At 39.9% G+C, this 23031-nt stretch overlaps 1 protein-coding gene across 40 annotated transcripts in view; it reads left to right on the top strand.

Annotated features, from left to right (window-relative positions):
• The window catches only part of LOC108696078 (ankyrin-3), a 360221-nt gene that overhangs the window by 280880 nt on the left and 56310 nt on the right, over positions 1 to 23031 (top strand). For 18 of the 40 annotated variants that reach the window (XM_041570222.1, XM_041570209.1, XM_041570218.1 and 15 more), the window contains 6 exons: positions 8053 to 8176; positions 9795 to 9806; positions 13326 to 13428; positions 14604 to 14654; positions 19014 to 19120; positions 19672 to 19704. In XM_041570222.1, coding sequence (XP_041426156.1) covers positions 8053 to 8176; positions 9795 to 9806; positions 13326 to 13428; positions 14604 to 14654; positions 19014 to 19120; positions 19672 to 19704 — 430 coding nt within the window. The remainder of the gene's footprint in view (positions 1 to 8052; positions 8177 to 9794; positions 9807 to 13325; positions 13429 to 14603; positions 14655 to 19013; positions 19121 to 19671; positions 19705 to 23031) is intronic. The other 22 variants (XM_018225102.2, XM_041570240.1, XM_041570225.1 and 19 more) reach the window with 11 other exon arrangements.

Genomic DNA, 23031 nt, shown 5'->3' with positions numbered 1-23031 from the left:
TCACCCCGCTGGCAGAAATATTCCCGAGGAGGAGCACCCGAACGGTCCATTCGTTCTTCTGATCTACTTGGCCACACCTCGTTATACCAGAATCTCACCCATGATCCACCCAAACACTGCCCATTCACTGCCAGTTCCACTCTCTCTGCCACCTGCAATTTGCAATCACGCAGCAGTTTGGAAGTCAGAATGGAAGATGTGTATTAGGAGACTTGAACAGAAATATAAGCAACAGAAACTATTTTCTGACTTTAGTTGCCGGGGGGCATTGACCCTGAAAATAAAAGTTTAAAAGTTGCTTAACATTGTAAAAGTGGTGAACTTACCCTTTAACTGGTCACCCCAAACTCAAATTCCACTCTCTGCCTATGCCCAGTGTGCCATAGTCCTAATAACGCAATGCCCTGCAGAAAGAAAGAGAGTAGTACAGGGATTATCCAGAAACCCATTATCCAGAAAGTGACACATTATGGGAAGGCTGCCTCTCATGAACTCCGTTTTCATCCAAATTTTTTAAAATTGATTCCCTTTTTCTCTGTAATAATAAAACAGTAGCTTGTACTTGATCCCAACTAAGATATAATTAATCCTTATTGGAAGCAAAACCAGCCTAGTGGGATTATTTAATGTTGAATTTTTTTTTAATAAAGGTAAGGAATGAAGAGCCAAATTATGGAAAGATCCCTTATCCAGTAAACTCCAAATCCTGAACATTCTGGATAACAGGTCCCATATCAGGATATTACCTGCAAAGTCCACACTATAGTTTGTGTTAGATAAATGATACCTACCTCTGCTTTATCTTTAAAATTAAAATTAAAAAAAAAAACGCACCCGATGCATTTCACATGAGTATCAAGCTTTTTCAGACAGATTTGGCCACTTATGCCAAAGATCTGCTCTTGTTTATAGTAATTACTTATCTGCAGTACAAAAACGCACACCTACCACCATTTATTTCTGCAGCATCAACTAATCTGGGCACCGTCTATACCAGGGGTCCCCAACCTTTTTTTACCCGTGAGCCATATTTAAATGAAAAAAGAGTTGGGGAGCAACACAAGCATGAAAAAGTCCCTTGGGTGCCAAATAAGGGCTGTGATTGGTTATTTGATCGCCCCTATGTGGACTGGCAGCCTACAGGAGACTGTACTTGGCACTATATTTAGTTTTTATGCAAATAAAATGTGTTTCCAAGCCTGGAATTCAAAAATAAGCACCTGCTTTGACACTGAGAGCAACATCCAAAGGGTTGGAGAGCAACATGTTACTCACGAGCTACTGGTTGGGAATCACTGCTCTATATATATGAATAGAAGCTGCAGTAGTGTAGCCTCTGCCCAACCAATCTGCTGGCACTTAATATGTTATATTATTCAGATTGTAAGCTTCTCTGGAAACAAAATGTTGGAAGGTGCACAATCATATGACAATTCGAAGGTGCTGATCCAGCAGCAGGAGGCTGCCCATCCAAGTGTCCAAAAATAGAAAAGTGGATTGCACACTCTGTATTAAATAAAAAAAGTTTTATCAAACAAAAAAGAAAAGCGATTTCAAAATCAACGCATGATCTGCCCAACGCGTTTCGAGTCTTCATCACCGGGAATAGAAAATTAAAATCAAGGCTGCCATCTTTTTGCTTGATTTTCATTTTATATGCCCCTGAAGAAGACCGCTTAGTGGTCGAAATGCGTTGGGCAGATACATTGATTTTGTAAGCGCTTTTCTTTTTTGTTTGAGAAAACCTTTTTATTTAATATAGAGTGTGCAATCCACTTTTCTATATTATGAATTTTCTGTATTTTGTAAGCTCCTCTGGGGCAGAGGCTAATGTATAATCTCTGCATAAGGTGTTAAAAGAAGCATAATAATATGTTGTACTTAAAGGAACAGTAACAGTAAAACATTTTTTATAAAAAAAATCCATTTCACTAATACTAGATCTATTATTAGTGGGGGGAAATGGATTTTTTAATACATTTTAGTGTTACTGTTTCTTTAATGATAACTAAGCTTAATAAATCCATGGTCTGCTTTTTCCCTGGCTGGGAACTGCAGGTGCTAATTGTGGGGTGGGAGGGGGGTTGTGACCTACATTGTTGGGGGTGGGGGCCCCAGGCACCAGCCCCAGTGCGCACTGGACACAGTCTGACACTGATCCTAATATTTAGTTTTTTACTGTTTTTTAATTGTGTTTTTTATTAGCCATAAATTATGGCTTCAAATTACTTATTAGAAAAATCCCAGGTCCTAAGGATTCCAGACAGCACACTCTATACCTGAAGTCAGCGCTTAGCATGAAATCATGACATGGCCAGTGTGTCCTAATATCAGAGCACTTCCACTGAGACTGCACCTTTAAGGCTCAAATTACTGGAAAAAAAAAACTGCAGGCACACACCCCTTAGCAGATCCCTATTTACATACAAATACTCCATGGGCTCCCATTTGCACCATTCACTGAGTGCGGAACTGTGCCAAAAGGAGTGTGTAACCCAATCCGGAGAAACTTTAAATGGATGTCCCAGCACTGATATGAAAAGCATTCGGTTTGGCTCTTCAGGGCACTGCTGTTGTCTGTGTTTTTGGCTTCCGTTTAAAGGGATTTGCGAGGATTTGAGCAGGAGCTGCCACCATGGCTGGGATATATGATCTGTCACAAGGCAAACTTCCGAGGATCCTGAAATATTAGTTTGTGGGAAGAAGCAGTGTGCAGGTTCCTGTTTGATTGCAAGCCTCAGGGCTACACAAAGGATTATTGGATAACATGGCTCTGGTGGCAAGTAAGGCTTTTCTACTGTCTTGTGTTTAATTTGTGCTGAAATTCTCCCTGACCCCTTTGGACTCGCAACTCTGGCTTTAATCGCTCTCCTAAAATATTATGGGCGAGGCGGTAAGATGATCTGTGTTTTTTTGCTGTGGTTAGATACAGTGTGAGTCTAGTTGGTTGCACCGGGGTATTTATAGATGATTTCTGGCCACTAAACAGACCCCCAATCTGGGGCTTCCTGACTCCGGCCAACGGAAATTCTGTGCTACGCTGAGTTTTTCCTCGCGGATAGTAATGGAAAATGCAGAGAAAGAGAGAGAGAGAAAATGCCTTAATTGCACTTCAATGGAAAAGGTAACAAGTAGTTGTAAAATTGGGGGAAAAAAAGAATAAAGTAATTTCAGTTGGACTTTGCTTTACCTGCAATAATGAGACAGGGGGGCAGTGGACGGTGTCACTTGTGGAATGTAGAAGTCTGTAGCCTACGGTGCATGTTCCCTGGGGGAGCCGTGTTTTTGTCTGGGATATCAGGAAAAGGAGGGGAGCACTGTCAGTGCAGGAGGAAGGTTAATGAAACATATTCTGGGGGAGGAATATGATCAATTAAATGGTAACAGTATATATACTGAGAATATTTACACATTGTTACACATTGTAATATGTCTTTGCACTTGTATCTGTCCTCCCTCCACAATGGGGCCCCTGCTGTGTTTCAAAACAACCTTACAACAGGGGGCAGGAGCAGCTTCCTGTGTCTAGGAGCATAGAAAGTGCAGTTTAGAATATTTCAAGTTGAATACATCTGTGTATGTGGATTGTGAACAATACTAGGGGTCATTTATGTTGTTGGTACTGTATTCCTGTTTGGCCTGGTGTATATATATATATATATATATATATATATATATATATATATATATATATATATATATATATACACAGATGCCTCTACAGATACATGGCTAGGAACTTTGCATCCAGGGATTTTCTGCCATGTTGGTATTACCCAGCCATGAGCACCCTAATTTGTCACCCATCTGTTGCACTTGACTTGATCAGCTCTAGCCAAAGCTGCCTAGAGAGGGGTTCAAGGAAGGGCGACTGCCCTGCACCCCATTTTTCTGGCCCTGTGGAAAAGCAGAGAGGGTGTATGGTAAGTGAGGACAATGTTGTGGGAAGGTGGTGTAACTGATGAGTAGTGTGTGTGTGTATAGTGAAGCCTGATACTGTGTCAGCTGATGGGACTGTAACTGTGGAACAGGGTTATAGTAGGGCAGGATAGTGAAAGGGAAGTTGCTATAAATGTGGGGTAGTGGTTCTAGTGAGGGGAGAAGATGTCAGTGATGTTTTCCTGCATTGTGTAACCAAAAAATGAAAGTGCTTTAAAGTAATGAAAACCGAATTTGTTATGCCCTGCACTGGTACAACTGGTGTGGTTGCTTCAGAAAGACAACTATAGTTTATATAAACAAGCTGTGTAGCCATGTCTACACAGCAGCTTGTTTATATAAACTATAGTAGTACTCATCTGTTATCCACTGTGTATCCTGTAATTGAATGGCTGCCCCGATTGGCTACACAGCAGCTTGTTTATATAAACTATAGTAGTACTTATCTGTTATCTACTGTGTATACTGTGGTTGAATGGCTGCCCCCATGGCTACACAGCAGCTTGTTTATATAAACTATAGTAGTACTTATCTGTTATCTACTGTGTATCCTGTGCTTGAATGGCTGCCCCCATGGCTACACAGCAGCTTGTTTATATAAACTATAGTAGTACTTATCTGTTATCTACTGTGTATCCTGTGCTTGAATGGCTGCCCCCATGGCTACACAGCAGCTTGTTATATAAACTATAGTTGTGTTTGTTAACCAAACGCACCAGTTTTACCAATGCAGGGTAATAGTACATTATATTTTCAGGGGTAATAGTACATTATATTTTCAGGGGTAATAGTACATTATATTTTTATTCCTTTAAAACATTTTCATTTTTTGGTGTTACTGTTCCTTTAACTACTGACTCTAGGATCCTGTTGGGGAGTGTAGGGAATGTAGTTCAGTAATAAATGTAGTGCTGAACGTTGGACAGTCCTGCTTCATATAAAAATAAATAAATACAGAATGTCCCTTTAATAGGAGTAATGTGGGTGCTGAAAAGTAAAATGAGGAAGCAGGTTGTGTTGGAATAATACACATCATAGATACAATATTCAACCCGGAGATTGGCAGCCCATCCCTTCTGCCAGACAATTCTGAGCCACGTAATGCTTTATAAATAGCAAGCGGGGAGTGAGTGGGAATGTTATTATTTGCTGTGGGCAGTGCCAGGTGGGATGTTACCTCTCTGCCACAAGTTTTGAGTGTGACATTCCCACAAGCTGGCAAAGCTTCTCGCTGAGTGTTCGGCAGGATGGATAATTGCCATCGCAGGATATAACTCATTATTGGGGAACATTTCAAAGGTGCACTGTTCCCGGGGCTGTTAAATAGATGACTTTGTGTGTGAGTAGAGCACAGTAAACAGCACAGAGCTCTCACACAGCAGCTTTGTACTTGTGTCTGGAACTGCCATCTTTGGTTTCTTTTGAAAGACTCGGCACTGGAACAGACAACTCCTGAGTTTGCCATGCACTGCCAGTATCACCGTGGCTCAGGGGTTATAAACCCAAATTTAAAAAAACACACTTTCCTTAATATTAACTACACGTATTCAGTGTTTGTAATTGCTATTGAAAAGCACTGCTGCTTCTGACTACGTGTACCATCAAAGCAGTTTAGAAGCAGTCAGCGCTTCTCCAGTGAAGACTCCATTTGCCACAAAGCCTTGCCCACTTTTGTGATTCTTCTTCTTTACAGATCTGTAAAGGTGGCCATACACGGAGAGATCCTCTGTCGCCAAATGAACGGATCTCTCCCCGATATGCCCACCTGGAGGGCGATCGGATCATAACGATGGGTAAATGGGCGGTCGGATCCGACTGGCTTTTTAGTCCCGATTTTTAGACATGTGGCCAGCTTTTAGATATTGATCGGGGAAGCCTGTCGGAGGGCCCCATAAGCAGCTTTTATCGGCCCTTGTATGTCCACCTTTAGCTGGAGGGAAGCTGACTGCTGCAACATTGTTTCAGTGGAACATAGGGGCAGATTTATTAAGGATCGAGTTGAGTTTTCCATGAAAATTGAAAGAATTTTGTTTTTTAATTTTTCAAGATTTATTATACGAGATATATATGTATCAGTAGCTTATCACAGAAGGAACGTTTGCTTTGATCTGTAAAGACAGGTTATATCAAACAGGTTACCACCCCATTCAGTGCTCTGAGCACACTTGAGGCAAGTACCGTGGAATTCTAGGGGGGGGGGAAAGCTGCATTGTGTGTTGTTTATCACTTGGTCTGATGTCTAAAATTAACCATTTGTTACGCTAAGCAAAAACTCTCCCACCATATATTTCACTGTAGTTTATGGATAAATTTTAACTGAGTGTTCTGATGAGTAACAGTCAACAGTAGACCAAAAATATGTTGGCCTCAGACGTTGGAGGAAGGTTGGAGCCACAATGAAAGGGAAAAAAATGTATTTGTAAGGGTAGGACTACACGGAAGTTTTCGGCGCAATCTGACGCGCTGCGACAAAACACATGCGGCATATCGCATGCAATGAAAATAAGGTAAGTGAATGCATTGTCGGATGACTTCGCAGCGTTGATCCGTCGTGACACTTACCTTATTTTCGTCGCATTCGATTTGTCGCAGCGCGTCGGATGACGTTACTTCTGTGTAGTCCTACCCTAATTAACCTGTGGGGCTTCAGGTAGATCATTAATTATTAAATAAAGGTCAGGTTGTGATTTTCTGAGGGTAGTTTGTGAAAAACCCGAATCTGAAAATACTCCAGCTAAAACCTGGCGAGGTCATGTAGGAGTCGAAGGCAGAGGTCCCTTGAACCATTTGAAGATGTTTTTTGCCTTCATGATCTTTGGGGTTTTTTACAGTGTTTTGTGCTCGAAAACTTGATCAGTTCGAGGTATTCGAGGTTTTTTAGCCTATAACTCGATGAGTTCGAGGTAATCAAGGTTTTTTAGCCTATAACACGATCAGTTCGAAATATTTAAGGTTTTTTAGCCTATAACTCGATCAGTTTGAGGTATTCGAGGTTTTTTTGCCTATAACTCCGATCAGTTCGAGATATTTAAGTTTTTTTAGCCTATAATTCGATCAGTTCGAGGTATTCGAGGTTTTTTTAGCCTATAACTCCGATCAGTTCGAGATATTTAAGGTTTTTTAGCCTATAACTCGATCAGTTCGAGGTATTCAAGGTTTTTTTAGCCTATAACTTGATCAGTTCGAGATATTTAAGGTTTTTTAGCCTATAATTCGATCAGTTCGAGGTATTCGAGGTTTTTTTAGCCTATAACTTGATCAGTTCGAGATATTTAAGGTTTTTTAGCCTATAACTCGATCAGTTCGAGGTATTCGAGGTTTTTTTAGCCTATAACTTGATCAGTTCGAGATATTTAAGGTTTTTTAGCCTATAACTCGATCAGTTCGAGGTATTCGAGGTTTTTTTAGCCTATAACTTGATCAGTTCGAGATATTTAAGGTTTTTTAGCCTATAACTCGATCAGTTCGAGGTATTCGAGGTTTTTTTTAGCCTATAACTCCGATCAGTTCGAGGTGTTCGAGTTTTTCCCCCATTGTACTCAATCAGTTTTTTTACATTCGGGTTTTTTTCATAAATAAGCAAACATTGGAGTTGTGAGTTTATTTGAGGCAAAAAAAAAAAATCTACACAAACTCGACCTTTGATAAATAACCCCCTAAGTGTATGGCCAGCTTAACCAGTATTCTGTAGAAGCTGCAAGGCTTCTTTGACATAAATAGGAAGAATAATTGAAATAGGAATACATACTAAGTTATATATAGTTTTTTCAAGGACATTGTTCTTTCCGATGAACCTTGCCTGTAGCTACAAGCCAAGAGCATTTTCTCTCTAGCCTGCTCTAAAATCAACACAAAGGGCCACCAGTGTCACATGCCTTCTAGATACGTTGATTCAATACATCCAAGGAATCAATGATATTTATGTTCTGTGTCCTGACACCTAATCATTTCTCAGTAGTACTGGTCAAGTATTGACTGATCTCTATGGAAAAAGCCTATGGTGTTGTTATAACAGTAATTAGATATAGAAGAGCTCACAGAAGGCATTTTGCTACAGCAGTGTTTTGGGAAAGATTGCGGTGTTGTCTAACACTTTCCCACTTGTTGTCTCAGGAGAGGATGCAATGACGGGAGACACTGATAAGTACTTGGGACCACAGGACTTGAAAGAACTTGGAGACGATTCTTTGCCTCAAGAAGGATACACAGGTTTCAGCATCGGAGCCAGATCTGCCAGGTAGGGTTGGTCTGTATAACCCATACACAGTCACATGTCATATCATTAAATACTCAGCTCTCTATCTGCTTCCTTGCAAACCATGATATTCTTTTGGTGCAATAGCTGAGGGTCTCATATACAGCAAGAACTTTGGTAATGTGCAGAACATGGTCTATGGCACGTCTGAGACAGAAATGAAAGTGGAAAAATGAAGACCATATTATTTATTTGCAATACCTATATCAGTATATTGCACCACATTGCTTTGCATGAATCTCCAGCGACCCAAACAGACCAGTCCATTTCTCAGGATATTACATTTTGCTTGTGGAATGCGAGTCTGTAATATCTCACTGGCAGTGATACCGATGCCTGCAGCTCTCCTGGGTCCAGAAATCCAGTCTCCCGTTCAGGGCCCGAAACAAACAAAGCTGTGTGTCTCTGCTCGGTAATCCAGACTGTTCCACTCATGAGCAGTTTGTTTGCCGACAGGGAAATCATGTTCTCATGATAATAATTAAGCCTTTCTTTTGTTCATGGATGTCTCAACTCCTGAGTTGATTTCCTGGTTATTAGAGTGGCGCTCTCTTGCCATACTGTAGGGTTGGGCATAGGAGATTGGCGTTAATTAATAAGTGAGCTGACCTGTTTCACATTGCAGTTGATGGCCAAAGTTCCATAAAGTCTATGGAATTCTATGATCTGCAGGGTCAACATCAAGGGGCCAATTCACCAAGCTTGAGTGAAGGATTCGAAGTAAAAAAACGTTGAATTTCGAAGTGTTTTTTGGGCTACTTCGACCATCGAATGGGCTACTTCGACCTTCGACTACGACTTCGAATCAAAGGATTCGAACTAAAAATCGTTCGACTATTCGACCATTCGATAGTCAAAGTACTGTCTCTTTAACTTCGACCCCCTAGTTCGCCATCTAAAATCTACCGAACTCAATGTTAGCCTATGGGGAAGGTCCCCATAGGCTTTCCTAAGTTTTTTTGGTCGAAGGATAATCCTTCGATCGTTGGATTAAAATCCTTCGATTCATTCGATTCGAAGGATTTAATCGTTCGATCGAAGGATTATTCCTTCGATCGTTCGATCAAACTATTTGCGCTAAAATCCTTCGACTTTGATATTCGATATTCGACCCTTGGTGAATCGGCCCCCAAGTGTATCTTTATTATGCAAAATGTGAGGTTGATATTTACTGCTACAATGGACCACATAATAGTGCTGGTGTATTTATATTAATATAGAGAAGCCCTGTGAGTCCCCTAGAAAAATCTGCTTTGCCCTCCCTGTTGATGTTGAAATTGCCTGCTGGCCAAATGTAGGTACCAACTATGTAGGCAGGAATGCACTGTAAAACTCACATCCATCCAGCTGCTTTGGGTAATGGACCACGGACCAAGTCATTCACTGGCCCCGGATGGCTGTGAGTCTTCCATACTTGCTGTTGGGGCACCTCCCAGTGACACGTAGGAATATCTATACTATGCTAAATGCTAGCCCAAATTAACTATGTTGCAACTGATCTGCCTCTACAGCTTTGGATCGTGAATCTTTGCATGTAGTCTGATTTTTGTTTCGCTTTCTGTTTTTCCCCATCGATCATTATAAATGTCTTTATATCTAGTCCTAAAATCAGGTAAGATGGCTTGGCAACAGGCTGTTTTTTAACCATTGTTTATTCCCATCCCATCAGTCTGTTCTGTGCAGTGTTGTGTAAATGAATAATTCGTTTTTATGTTAAATATAATTTAATGAGTTGTTTTTCTGTGTATACCCTTCAACCATGCCTTAGTGAAAAATGGTTAACGTAAATAAAAATTGCACTTTTATGAAGATATAACCTTCAAAGATATAGAAATAAAGGATTCCCCCAAAAGCCAAAAGTATCTGGTCACCTCTTCTAAAGTCACATGTCCTCAGTAGGAACACTTACTGCTAAGTCCAAACCATCTCTGAAAGAGACATCAACATAAAGTAGTCATCAGGAGCATGGCTTTGTTATGTATCAGCAGCCACACAGAAGCCTAAGCACTAGAGTGGTTTAAAGGTTCTTTCTTGTTGCAGTACATTAGAGACTTCTATTCACAAGTAAGGTCCACACAGACTTGGTTAGGGTGGAAGAACTTGATTTGAATACAGAATCCCAACTTCAACCCAAACCAGCAATGAGCCCAGCCTGATTCCCAGCATCAGCGTCCAACCTCACTAATGCTCTTGTGACTCAAGTGATCAAAGTAAAATCCATCAACAATGTTAACCTTAGTTTGGCAACAAGATGTTGGATAGGCAGGTGTCCAGATACTTTTGGTAATAAAGTGCATATAATATGTTGCCTGGGCTGTTCTCTTATGCTGGAAGAAGCTGTTTTCCTTCATAGCATGCTGGCAAACTTGCACATGCAATATCTTGCTAAGACATTCAAAATATGAATGAAACTAAACAATCCTTAAATATATCTGTGAAGTTAACAGAACAATCTTTTATGGAAGAGCACATTTTTGAGCAGTTTAAAGAAATTTGGATTATCTGTCCCACAATACAAGTATACCCCTAAGAATGTCAACAAATGCATTTGAAACGTAAATAGGTATTGTCCAACAATTGGATTTCAGTGCCAATGTTTGAAGCATCTTGGGTACCCACATTTGGGTTGAACATGAGATGCTGTTTTAATAGGTCAAAATCTATTTTTATTAAATCTCTCAAGAGAAGGATCCTGAGTTACTCATGGCCCAATACGTCTATATGATATAAAAATGTATGACATTCACAAATATATATGTAAAACATTCATTAAGCCAAATGATCTTGTATATAACCTTGTTATCTGGTTCCCTACGCGGTAGTGTCCTAGGCTTAGAAAAGCTCACTGCCAGGAGCATAACTACAAGAGGTGCAGAGGTAGTGATGGCACTTGAGTACCAGGACCCAAAGAGTCCAATAAATTAAACCTTTAAGCCTGCCTAGAAAACTGCAGTGTAGAAAGTTCAACACACAATGGCACATGCAGAAATTGAAGGATACAACTGAAGAATGGGGTTCTTGATGATAACTGTGGGATACTGTATGTGTCTGGTTGTTACAAACAGATTTTCCTTCACCTCTAATAGCACCTTAGATGTCTCCCATTCTAGTTGTACTCTGAGAGCCATTTCTTGATCTGTTGCCACATGTGGTTACTCCTCATACTTATCTGTATTTCACAAACCATGCCTCATGGCAGAAATGGCATTGCCTACCCATGGTCCTTGCCTACCCATGGTCCTTGCCACGACTAATCACTGCATTGGCCTTCAAATATTGGCTCGTCCGTGGCTAAAGCCTTATGATAGATGTAGTTTTTCTGATAAACTCCTGAATATGTTGCTTATATATTTGTGAATGTTGCACCATTGTCTATCAATTGTACATTAGACAGTCCACTCTAAAATCTCTATTTTTGAGGCAAAATTGGGTCTGGAGATTGTCTTAGGATAATCTGAATGGTGGTCCCAGGAGCTGGTCGGAGATATGTTGGACATCCTTGGTTGACTTAGCAGTTCCATCTATCTTTTTGTGAATTTGTCTAACCAGTATAGCTGGGATGTCATATTGTACTCTGAACTAAAAATGTACCTTCTCCTGCTCTATGTCAGTGGAAACATATTGCTTGAAAAAACAATTTGCATACCGTATTGCCTTCATTAGTGTCTGGAGAATAAATTATCTTCATAGTCAGATACAGTTCCTCCTGAGCAATTGGACATGTGTAACCACCATTTACTTCTGTGGTTTAAAATCCAAGCCTGTATAATATTTGTTACTCTGCTAACCCCCTGCTTGCATTTTAGGGATTTTTCTCCTATCAAGTGTGCTTCCCAGTCCAAAGACTAGGGTTGTAGCATATGTGTCATGTGGTTGGGCAATTTAACACCAAAGATGGCCATTGGTTCTATGTGTTTATGGGGTCCCAAGAAACTAATCGCTCTAGGAAGCCCCTTTTGCTCCAGTGACAGTTCCCCTGAGTCCTTGGAATATCTAGGAAGTGATTAGGACAACATTTGGGAGCCCATTTACTAACAATCAAATTTTTTCCATGAATCTCTAAAAATTCATGGTCTCCCCAAACTGCCTCGCGCCGCTAGAATGCAAATCGCCGGCGGAAGGCACTCGGAGCACTTCGTTTTCCGAAGTCGGCCAAAGTTTCCTCTTGAGGCGACTTCGGAAAACAAAGCGTTCCAAGTGCCACCCCACTGGCGATTTACATTCTAGCCGGCGGGAGGTAGTTTGGGGAGATTAGTTGCCCTGAAGAAGAGGAGATTTGTCCCTGGGCATCTAATCTCACCATATCTGAGCGTGTGCCCTGACCCTAAAACCACTAAAATCTTACCTTTGATAAATAGGTCCCCCCACATGTAGTTTGGCTATTTTGCCAATGCATTGGGTAACTCAGTTACTGCAGTTAGTCTGTTTGTAGGTTAGGTTCAGTAATGCATTTTTGTGGTTTCAGTCTACCTTTGGAGGCAATACGTGATTTGGAAAATGCTTGTTTCCTAGACATAATTTTCCTTTAAGGCAATGCTTTCATGAGTTCTTAGTTCAGAGGTTGACATTCCTTTAGATGAATTGAATTTGCTGTGATTTATTGTCTATTTTTTTTTTAAGTATTTGTTCCAGTCTACATGCATGTACTGTAAAATACCAGAGATGCCTTCTGGATTCCTCTTTTGCCCCATGAGTTGTGTGTTGGCCTATGTTGAGTGGCTTGAGTGATAATGACCTTCTAAATTGTTTGGCTTCTAGAGTTTGGCAATGACTTTGCATGGAGCATTGCCAGTCATGTACCTTCCAGGGTATAACTTTATTGCCGTATATTTCCAAAAAATGGGCATCAGTATCATTGGCTTAGCAGCTTGCCAAGAGCTTCAGAGGTTTCATGCCGATTCAGAATTTTCTTTTAAAAGGTTTAAATCATCTGGATAATTCTGCTCTCTGCAAACAATATTCCTTTCCATGCTGCCTCACTCTGAACTCATCCATTTTTCTGTGAAAGCCTTCAGATTTATTTTATTCATATATCTTGCTTGCCCTGGAAGCTGCATTCATTTTATCCCTTTTTTTTTTTGTTCATCTCATTGTCATCTACGTGTACTGTGGTATTTTGTAAATACAACAGTCTCCGCTCCTTCAGTTCGGATAGGTCCTACACACTGAACCGGAGTTCCTTTGCTCGGGATAGCATGATGATTGAAGAACTTCTTGCACCTTCCAAAGATCAAGTGAGTAGATTTTATTATTGGGTCATTTTTTAGGGAAAACAAATGTAGCTTTTACCTGAACCACTAGGCATAAGTGTTGCTGAATTTACTCTTAATCCAGTTGTATACTCACTGTAATCATTTCTGGTGGAAACCAGTTCATACAAGAAATAGTCTGCATAGAAGAATTTCTGTACGCACAAAAATAAAATTGTTCATATCACAACAACAGGAGCTGTAAGGATCATTTACTAATGTTTAGTGCAAAAATAGGTGCAGAATTGCACCCATATACAGGACATATACAAAATGATTGCATTAATTGTGTGCTTCTATACTTGTTGCATGCATGTTGCATTTTCTTTGTAAGAGGTACAAAGTGCACAGTTTGCAATGGAGCGCTGTACTCAACACTTCCACTGACCAGGCAGTAATTAAAGGATTCCCTCTGTGGTAGAGTCCTGTATTGGTCTGCTTTTGTAGATTTGCACCGACCCTTCCCGAACCGGAAGTGACGTCACAGAAAAGGGAAGTGATGTCACACTGCAGTCCGTTTTCTATGAGAATAAAGCATTTTTTACTTTTTGTGCCCCCCAGATGGCTGCATAAAATCCACCCACCTGTATCTAGGGTTCCTGCGGGTCACCCGCAAAGTAGGATATCCTGAACGAGCCCCAATGGATTTGTGGGTATTCCTCTGGTACCCAACCCACTGCAGGATTCTACTCTGGCTATTTTGTGGCTGTAGAATGGCCTGCAGTTAATGGGTGTGTAAGATGTGCAAAAATTCCTGGCTTAATATTTTGTGCTAGTATGTGGAGCCAGCAGTTTTGCCAAAATTCTCAGGGAATAGCAATCCATGACTTTTTTTGTACACGCTACAATCTCTTTTTAGCAACTACACCTCAACCAAGTAGGAAGTACAGACACAGCTATAATCAGTGAACAGACCATTAATCTATTTCTTGTTAATAAGTTGTTTGGGAATTCTTAATCCAGATGAATAAACTTTGGTCTCCGAATCTGCATACATTACAACTTCCTGTTTAGTCCATTTTCAGGCCTCTGTCCAGACGTATATACTTGATATAAGTAAATAAACTATGCACTGCAGACCTGGGTACTGTATACTAACTGACCTTTTTAAAGATTAGTCACAAATTAATCATGTTGCCTGTTCCACAAACACTCTCTAGCCGGACTTCCCAGGCTCTTGGCCAAGCAGAAGGAAAGAATACAGTTATACAGTATGTACAAATAGTTTAATATATATTTAACCCCTACTAATAGCAACTTACAAACTAGTCTTCCACAATTTCACGCTAATTGCAACGAGTACTAAATAGACATCTAAAACACAAATTATGTACATTTTCTTTTATACTTTATCTGCAGAACTTACTAAGGAGAAAAGGCATTCATGTATTGAAATGTGCAAGGTTTGCTAGAAGTCTAATAACAGATAAACCTTTTTTTTGCGTATTTGAAATTTATATTGGCCTGTAGATGGTGCCAGACAACAACCCTGCCCAACCAATATCTGGACAAAACAAATCGGGCAGATACTAATATGGAAGGTTACCAGTCGGATGGAGGACCACATCTGCTTCTTGATGTAGTCCTTGTGCCAATGGCCTGCAATAGCAGCATCATCATCTGATCATTGGCCCCATTGCTAATTGATCCAATAAGCCCAATATTGCCCACCTGAGGGTAAAAAGATCTGACCACAGATCACCCAAAATTAATGGCTATACTATACATAGGTCAGTATTAGCTGCTGACTCCAGACCAAGCCAAATGCTTATGGGTTCAAAGTGACTGGTCAGATACTGTATCTCATAGGTTTGATAATCACTTTAATTGAGTACTGTGTTGGGCCTTGATGGGTCTGTACATGACCCTTTTATGATCCAGTTTATAAATTCAATTTTACCTAAATCTGGCTAATGAGTTTCTTTGAACCCTGGGTCAAGATCCACTCCTTTGGCGACTTAAATATCCACCAAACTAGTGGATATTTAAGTTTATAGCCAACTTTAGAGACAGATTGTGTCTCCAACTAATGTCAGTTCACTAAGTAAAGTTGGCCATAGATGTAAAGATCTTTTCTTTATAGTGAGATCACGATTATCTTGAAACGATCGTTTAAATGTACAATTTGTCCATCAACTAAAAAGACCATTTCAAGCGATATTTGCCAGGAAAACTGAGGGTCGCTGCCTGCTTGGCCCTACAAACATAGATAGATTGCAATGGGACCGATAATTTTATTTAACCTGGCCGAAAATGTCGGAAGATGCGCGATCGTTCGATTCCCACTAACCTCACGATAATTTGATGGGTTGGTCGGATTGCGTTGAAATCGATTGTTCACCAACGAAAGATCTTTGCGTATATGGGGACAGAGAGTAATTAACAGTTTTTTACAATATAAAAAAATTGAATATAATCTAATACTGTATAAATTATGGGTTTTACATCTAATCATGTAAAAACCATACATTTATAAAAGGGCCGTACCTGATCCTGGCAGGTGATTCCACAGTGCGGAAGTGAGTACACATCGAACTCAATAATAAGATTTAAATAACAAAAAAATAGCAACCATCTGCTCCCAGGCAGACCTCGGGCAGCTGTCAGGCAGATAAATAATAGATATGGCTGAATTCGGAGAAGGCTGCTGGCAGGAATACATCTTTGAGTGCACCTGGACTAACAGGTAATTGGGATCCACTCAAGTAGGATTAACTGTATAATGTGATTCACTATAATAAGCACAATAAAGACTTCCTTTGATAAGATATTGCCAACACAAGGTTCCAGTTCAAAGCAGAATTAAAAATTAATCTTGTTTTCTATAAATTATATTAAATCAATTGATCAGAGTAAGGTCATGCTGTAGCTTTAGTTACTGGGGCACAGGCAAGTCACACTTATGCCATGTGAGTGCAAGTAATGCCAAAAACTTGCCCAAAAGCACTGATCGTTTTGTATTAAATACCCCACAGTTATTTAATCATAATATGGACTTAGTTACAGAGCCCTGGGGATTTCAAGAATGTCCCAGATGTTGCAATATGCTCTGTATATGTGAATGATATAGCATCTCCATTCATGGAAAGGGTCGAGCTCATGGGAATCACTGTGTGGCTATGGATATCCAAAGCTTTCGTTTATGTGACCTTTGAGTTACAATGTACTTAAGCCTAGAAATAAGTAAATTCCAAATTATCTTCCTGGCTTAAAGGGATTTCTAATTCACATGGAAATGAGGTCATTGGCCTAAATTATTTGGCACTTGGGGCTGAGATTGGATCATGAGGGTCCTGGTTGTCGTGTTAGCTGACTACCAGACAGGAACCATCGAGAAATTCAACACTAACCTGAATTATTTTAATATAATTATACAGGTATGGGATCCTTTATCCGGAAACTCGTTATCCAGAATGTTCTGAATTACGCAAAGGCCGTCTCCCATAGACTGAAATAATCCAAATTTTTAAAAAGGATTTCTTTTTTCTTTGTAATAATGATACAGTATCTTGTACTATGATATAATTAATCCTTACTGGAAGCAAACCCAGCCTATTGGGTTTATTTAATGTTGATTTTCTAATAGTCTTAGTGTGAAGACCCAAATTATGGAAATAACCGTTATCCTGGAAGCCCCAGGTCCTGAGCATTTTGGATTATAGGTCCCATACCTTTATTATAGAAATAAATTGCTGGTGCTTATAAAGGCTCCAGCTGAACAGACCAGTTATTATAATATGGGGCCTCTTTTTGCATTTTTTACCATGTCTAGCCAGTTGGTCGTAGAAATAAAAGCAAACCGTTGTGCCTCACGCTGTATGCAGGACTGTCCGGGGGGTATACGCAGACATTCCATGAAATGCCCCTATCTGCCATGTTATTCAGCGCATGCAAGCTGGGGAGCACCCAGAGAGGTGCTAGGGAGTCCTGCACTGAGGCAGCAATTTGTGGGCAAGTGTTATAAAAAGGGGTACAATTTCCCCTTTAGGCTTTTTAGTGCTGGAGTTGTTCAAAGGCCAGACATTTAAAGAAATTAACTTATGAACTTTGGAAGGTTGCCCTGACATTGACAAAAGCCAGAGTTGGACAGAGGCCAATACATGGCTAGAGATCCCCCCCTTCCATGTATAGTTTGCTTACAAACCTCTGTTCATCATAGCCTTATCCTAATCTGTTTTATATTAATCCCAGTTACTGGCACCCCACAGCATGTTTGTGGATAACGTAGTGTACAGTAGGGAACAATCATAGAATAGAAGTCCTGTATATGTAAGTATTTAAGGTATTCCTGTATGCAGGAGATGAAAACTACAGATAAATAAAACATTGCTATTGGCTCACTCATGCAGGAGCCAGCAGGGGGCAGCAGTGGTGATACTTCAGCAGGTGTATATTGACTGGATGCACTGCAAATAACTTTTGCCACATGGTTACAATGTGGCTGTTAGTGTGTATGGTTGGGCAGGATAGATGACAAGGCACCAATGGTTTCTCCAGGCACACTTTTTGGCCTTAATCCTAAAAGGGACTACTGAACCATATCAAGTAGCCATGGGAAAATGCGCCACTAGGGTCAGTTATGAACAGAGCCCTAAGGAATCTATTATTTATTTATTTATTTTGTGTACTTGTTGCCATATTTTTTCCAATATCTGATAGAAGTGTACGTTCTCCAATCACTGATAGAGGTGTACGTTCTCCAATCACTGATAAAGGTGAACGTTCTCCAATCACTGAAAGAGGTGTATGTTCCCCAATCACTGATAGAGGTGTAAGTTCCCCAATCACTGATAAAGGTGAACGTTCTCCAATCACTGAAAAAGGTGTACGTTCTCCAATCACTGATAGAGGTGTACGTTCTCCAATCACTGATAGAGGTGTACGTTCTCCAATCACTGATAGAGGTGTACGTTCTCCAATCACTGATAGAAGAGTACGTTCTCCAATCACTGATAGAAGAGTACGTTCTCCAATCACTGATAGAGGTGTACGTTCTCCACTCACTGATAGAGGTGTACGTTCTTCATCCATTATTTCCTGCTCTATAGGGTGGGACAACCGGGTGTACTTGGGTAATGAGGACTTAGAAAATAAAGGAATCTCCAGTGTAAGGTGGTTTTGTACTTTGTGCCCCCTCAGTCTGTTAACTCCATTGTGCCATCACATCTTAAATATATACATCTTCAACTTGATGTTGACGGATCAATAGTAATTTCACCTGCATTCATATATAGTACTGTTATTTTAAAAATTCAAGAAAGCAGACGGCACTTCTGAAACTGGGGTTTATTGGAGTACCTGCTGGTAACACCTGACGCGTTTCGGGAGTTATCCCTTAGTCATAGGGACTAAGACTAAGGGATAACTCCCGAAACGCGTCAGGTGTTACCAGCAGGTACTCCAATAAACCCCAGTTTCAGAAGTGCCGTCTGCTTTCTTTGCTGTATTCACAGTGGGGACACTGTGAGACTGAGCACCTGAACCGGAGGGAAAAACGGTGAGCTTGTGCGGTCCCTATTTTGCTTTCTCATGTACTGTTATTTTAAACTTCTAACCTGTGTCTGTTTCAGCACCTTTCATTAACCAGAGAATTCGATTCCGACTCTCTGCGCCACTACAGCTGGGCCACTGACACCCTGGACAATGTCAATCTTGTCTCCAGCCCTGTGCATTCTGGGTGAGTGCATTGAAGTTTTTTTATAGTCTACAATCCATATATTACTTGAAAATATGTTAACCAGTCTTAAGACTAAAGCCAATCCCCTTTATCAGGGATAAATGCTTAGTAATGTAGTAAATAACATATTTTTGTATACATTTCAAGAATATTTCATTTGCCCCTCTCTTTCTCAAGGAATGCTGGGACATTCTCTAAAGGTCTATCCTTCCTGTATTTCCCTGAGCCCTTCAATAAAGAACCTAGGTTTTTGGGGGTCACCTCTGCCTAGAAAACACTTACTTTGGCATTCGTTAAAACCGCATGGAACAGTCGGTTAATCGAAGAAAGTGTTTTGTAGTTGGGTGTGTTCACTCACAGGCCATGAATGAAGAGCCCGTAGGGTAAAATAACCTCTGTTCACCTCTATACAGTTTCAAGCGGAAGGTTTATTGTTTCATTCACTGTGTATCTTTCCTTTAGGGTTTTTTTTTAAGATCTTTCCTTTGTGTCTCTTCCATTCCTTTGCTTGATATGATTTTCTTTTATGCTGTCTTTGTATTATTTTGCAGTTATGTGTCTCCGCTCCCACAATATGATGCAAGGTGATAACCGTGATCTGTGTGTGGTTTATGTTGGCTTTTGTGCTAATTGTACTAACATAGGATTTAGATTTCAGTTCTGCACGAAATTCTGAATTGTGGCTCAGCTCATGTCCCAAGATGGTAGGAGGGGCAAACTTGCAACATCCTGGGTATTTTTACACAGTATCTCCCATAATGCTCTGGTACAGCACCCACAGCCTGATATTTTTCCACAGTCCAATGCTTATCAGTTTGCTACCTTCATATAATATCAATGATTTGGCACAATGTGGCCTCATGGCATTGGCATTTCAGTACAGATACACAGGCAATGCAATTACTGTGCAAAACTTTTCTGAAATATATATTCCAACAGCATGACTCCTATTTAATTTATTCCCAAGAAAAGAGGAGCCCCCCATAACAAACAACCAAGCCTATTTGCAACGGCTCTGTATATAGCAGTGATTAGTTTGTACTTGGTATTGTGTTAATTAGCAGAAGTGATAGTTCAGAGGTGGGCAATATTTAGGATTAGGGCCAAGTGTGATCCATCCCTACGACATGGTTCCAGAAACTGAGAAAACTTTTCTGTGACTGTTATTGCTTGTGAAAGAGGAATACTAATCGGTGCTAAACTGTCATAGAGACCAAACAGAGGTCTTTTTCTGACAAGCAGCAGTCTAATTGTAATTCATATGTAATTCAAGTACATGAAATTACATGAAAAGGTTTAGGATTCCTTTAATATTTTGTAATTTTGTTGACTGCAGCTTCTAGTATGTCATCAACAGAAGATACGTTTTGGGGATTTATCTAAACCTCCCCACCCCCTGCATTACCAAGTCCCCCCCTCTCTTCTAACCCATGTCTTTCTATAATATTAAGATAGAGACTAAGGCCTTTTCTGTATCAAAGTGGAAACATTGGCCAACTTGATGAAGGTCACGCATGGCCCTTGCTGAAAGTATTGCCCACCTCTGTTAGTCTACATTTTGTATCTTCTCATACATGATGATGGTTACTTATGCAAACCAAGCCCACAAGGTATTGGAAAGCACAATATATGAAGGGACTGAAGCACCAATAAAGGTTACACCAACTGCCAACTTCAAATAAATATATTTAGTGTAAAGTCCTTAAATTTGCAGCTACCCAAAAAGGACATCACCCACTGGTATAGAGTATACAGTACTTTTCCTAGATGAATTGCCAGGTTGGGAATGATACCTACACCCATGTCAAAGCCTGAAAATCAGATTGCTGCATAAAACAAGTCATTCTACTTGCATGGGCGCACTTGGCACCTTCAATAGATGAATAAGTATAACTGATGGTTCCTTCCTATGCACATACTGGAAATCTGGTGTGCTGCAGAAGGGCTTGAGTACTGGAACAAAGAGCAATTGACAGTTTTTTACTTTATAATTATTTGGAAAGCCAAAGAAAGAACCGAGGTACAAGGCATTTTGCTCCATGTGAATTATCACTAAGGGCTGTTTTAAGAGAAAAACTTAGTTGACATTTAGTTCATTGGAATTTGTTTGACTTTTTTCAGTAGTCAAACACCATTCTGTTCTATTAGCATTTGAACTTAGCAGCAGAGCAGGGCCCCATTGTTATTACACTGACGTTTGTCCCTAGTGACCATTGGCTCTTAACCCTACCACTTTATACCAATATCCCTCAGTACCTGTGTGTGGGATTCTAAAATTACCTTTATATTTCTTTTTACGTGGATGAAAGATCTACTTATTTGGGACCATGGGGCCCCATAATGCTGGTTTCAGCTGCATCTCCTGTTCTGCCTCCTTTGTGGATTTTGTTTTAATCTTTATGAGAGACGTCCATGACAATGCCACAAGAGAGGCGGCGAGAAGGGAGTCCTCCTATGTATCAGACACAATGTAGTGGTTTAATTTATTACTTCTTTTATTCAGAATATATTCATGTAGCCTGGCCGGTTCTAATGCCAAAATAACATTTTACATTGAAGTCTAGGGTTTACCCCACCCCTCCACTTGTATGTTGGCCTCCTTTTGAAGTGATTTGCAGAATTAGATACTAACCTTTTGCTAACTGCATCTGAGTCTGTTTATTTTGTGGAACAGGGTCATGGCCTCCTTTCAGCTGCTCAGTTTAACAGTCACAATAAAGGGCGTTTGTTGTATTAGGTGGCCCAGTAGAGGATTTCAGATATTCAATCTTTATACTGCACAATGCCTGGTTGACCTGCAGATATTGTATAACTCTCAGAAACACTTGGGTCCCGTACTGTTGGAACAGAAAGATCTGAATCAAAGGCTCTTTGTGTAAGCCATAAACACATGCTGTGCCTGTTTTATTTATGCACTTACCTTTGCCAAATGTTGTCTCCCTCGTTTAATTGTTCTGGGAGATTAAAACTACTCGGGTAATTTAGATACTTCCACTCTGTACGATGAAATATTTCTTGGTGTGCCAGGTCTGAGATGACTGGTTTTACTGGTTCCTGAGATAAAATAAACACAATTCAAAGGGAAATATATACAAATAATAAAACGGTTTTACTTTTATTATTCTAGAAATATGGGCAAAAAAGGTATAGGCTATTCTACACAGGGATTCTTACTTCTCTGCATAGTGGCATACTATATTAAAGGGGTTGTTCACCTTCAAAACACCTTTTTCAGTTCAGTTGTTTTGTGATTGTACAGCGGAAATAATAAAGACTTTTTTTCCATTTATTATTTTTTACTGTTATTCCAAAATTGAAGTTAAAAGATCGGAGGCCTAAAAACTATTAAACGTCAAATTTCAGTGGTTTTATAGTTTTTTGAAGTGAATAAACTCAGTTTCGAGAAAAAGAACAAGTTGCATCAGTTGTGAACAAAAAATTCTTACGCTCATTTGTCACATTCGGTTCACTCTCAGGGGCAAATTTTTTAAGGAGGTCTCTGAGGAAGTGTTGTATCACGAAACGCGTCAGACCTCAGACGCTATGTTTACTAGATTGATACTATGTTTAAATAAAGTATAACATTTTTTTAACCAACCTGGAGACAAGCGATCAATTTTTGAAACCCAGGAGTGCGCTGCCTTTATTCCATTGTGTTGCAAATTTTTTAAGGGTCAAGTTGTTTTTTCACAAAAAATTCAAGATTTCGAGGGTATTTTTCCGTCAGAACTTGAATTTTCGGGTTAAATTTTTTTTAAACATTTGAGTTTTTTTTATTTTTTTAAAAACTCAAATTTTATGAGATTTATTATGACCCGAAGTTGGAAATAGCTCAAATCCAAAATTAACCTTTAATCTAAAACCTCTCAAGGTCATGTAGAAATCAATTACAGAGGTCCCTTGAACCATTT

Source organism: Xenopus laevis, chromosome 7L (genome assembly GCF_017654675.1).
Source record: "Xenopus laevis strain J_2021 chromosome 7L, Xenopus_laevis_v10.1, whole genome shotgun sequence".
NCBI lineage: Eukaryota > Metazoa > Chordata > Amphibia > Anura > Pipidae > Xenopus > Xenopus laevis.
Note: the sequence above shows the minus strand (reverse complement) of the source record. Positions and strands in the feature narration are given on the sequence as shown.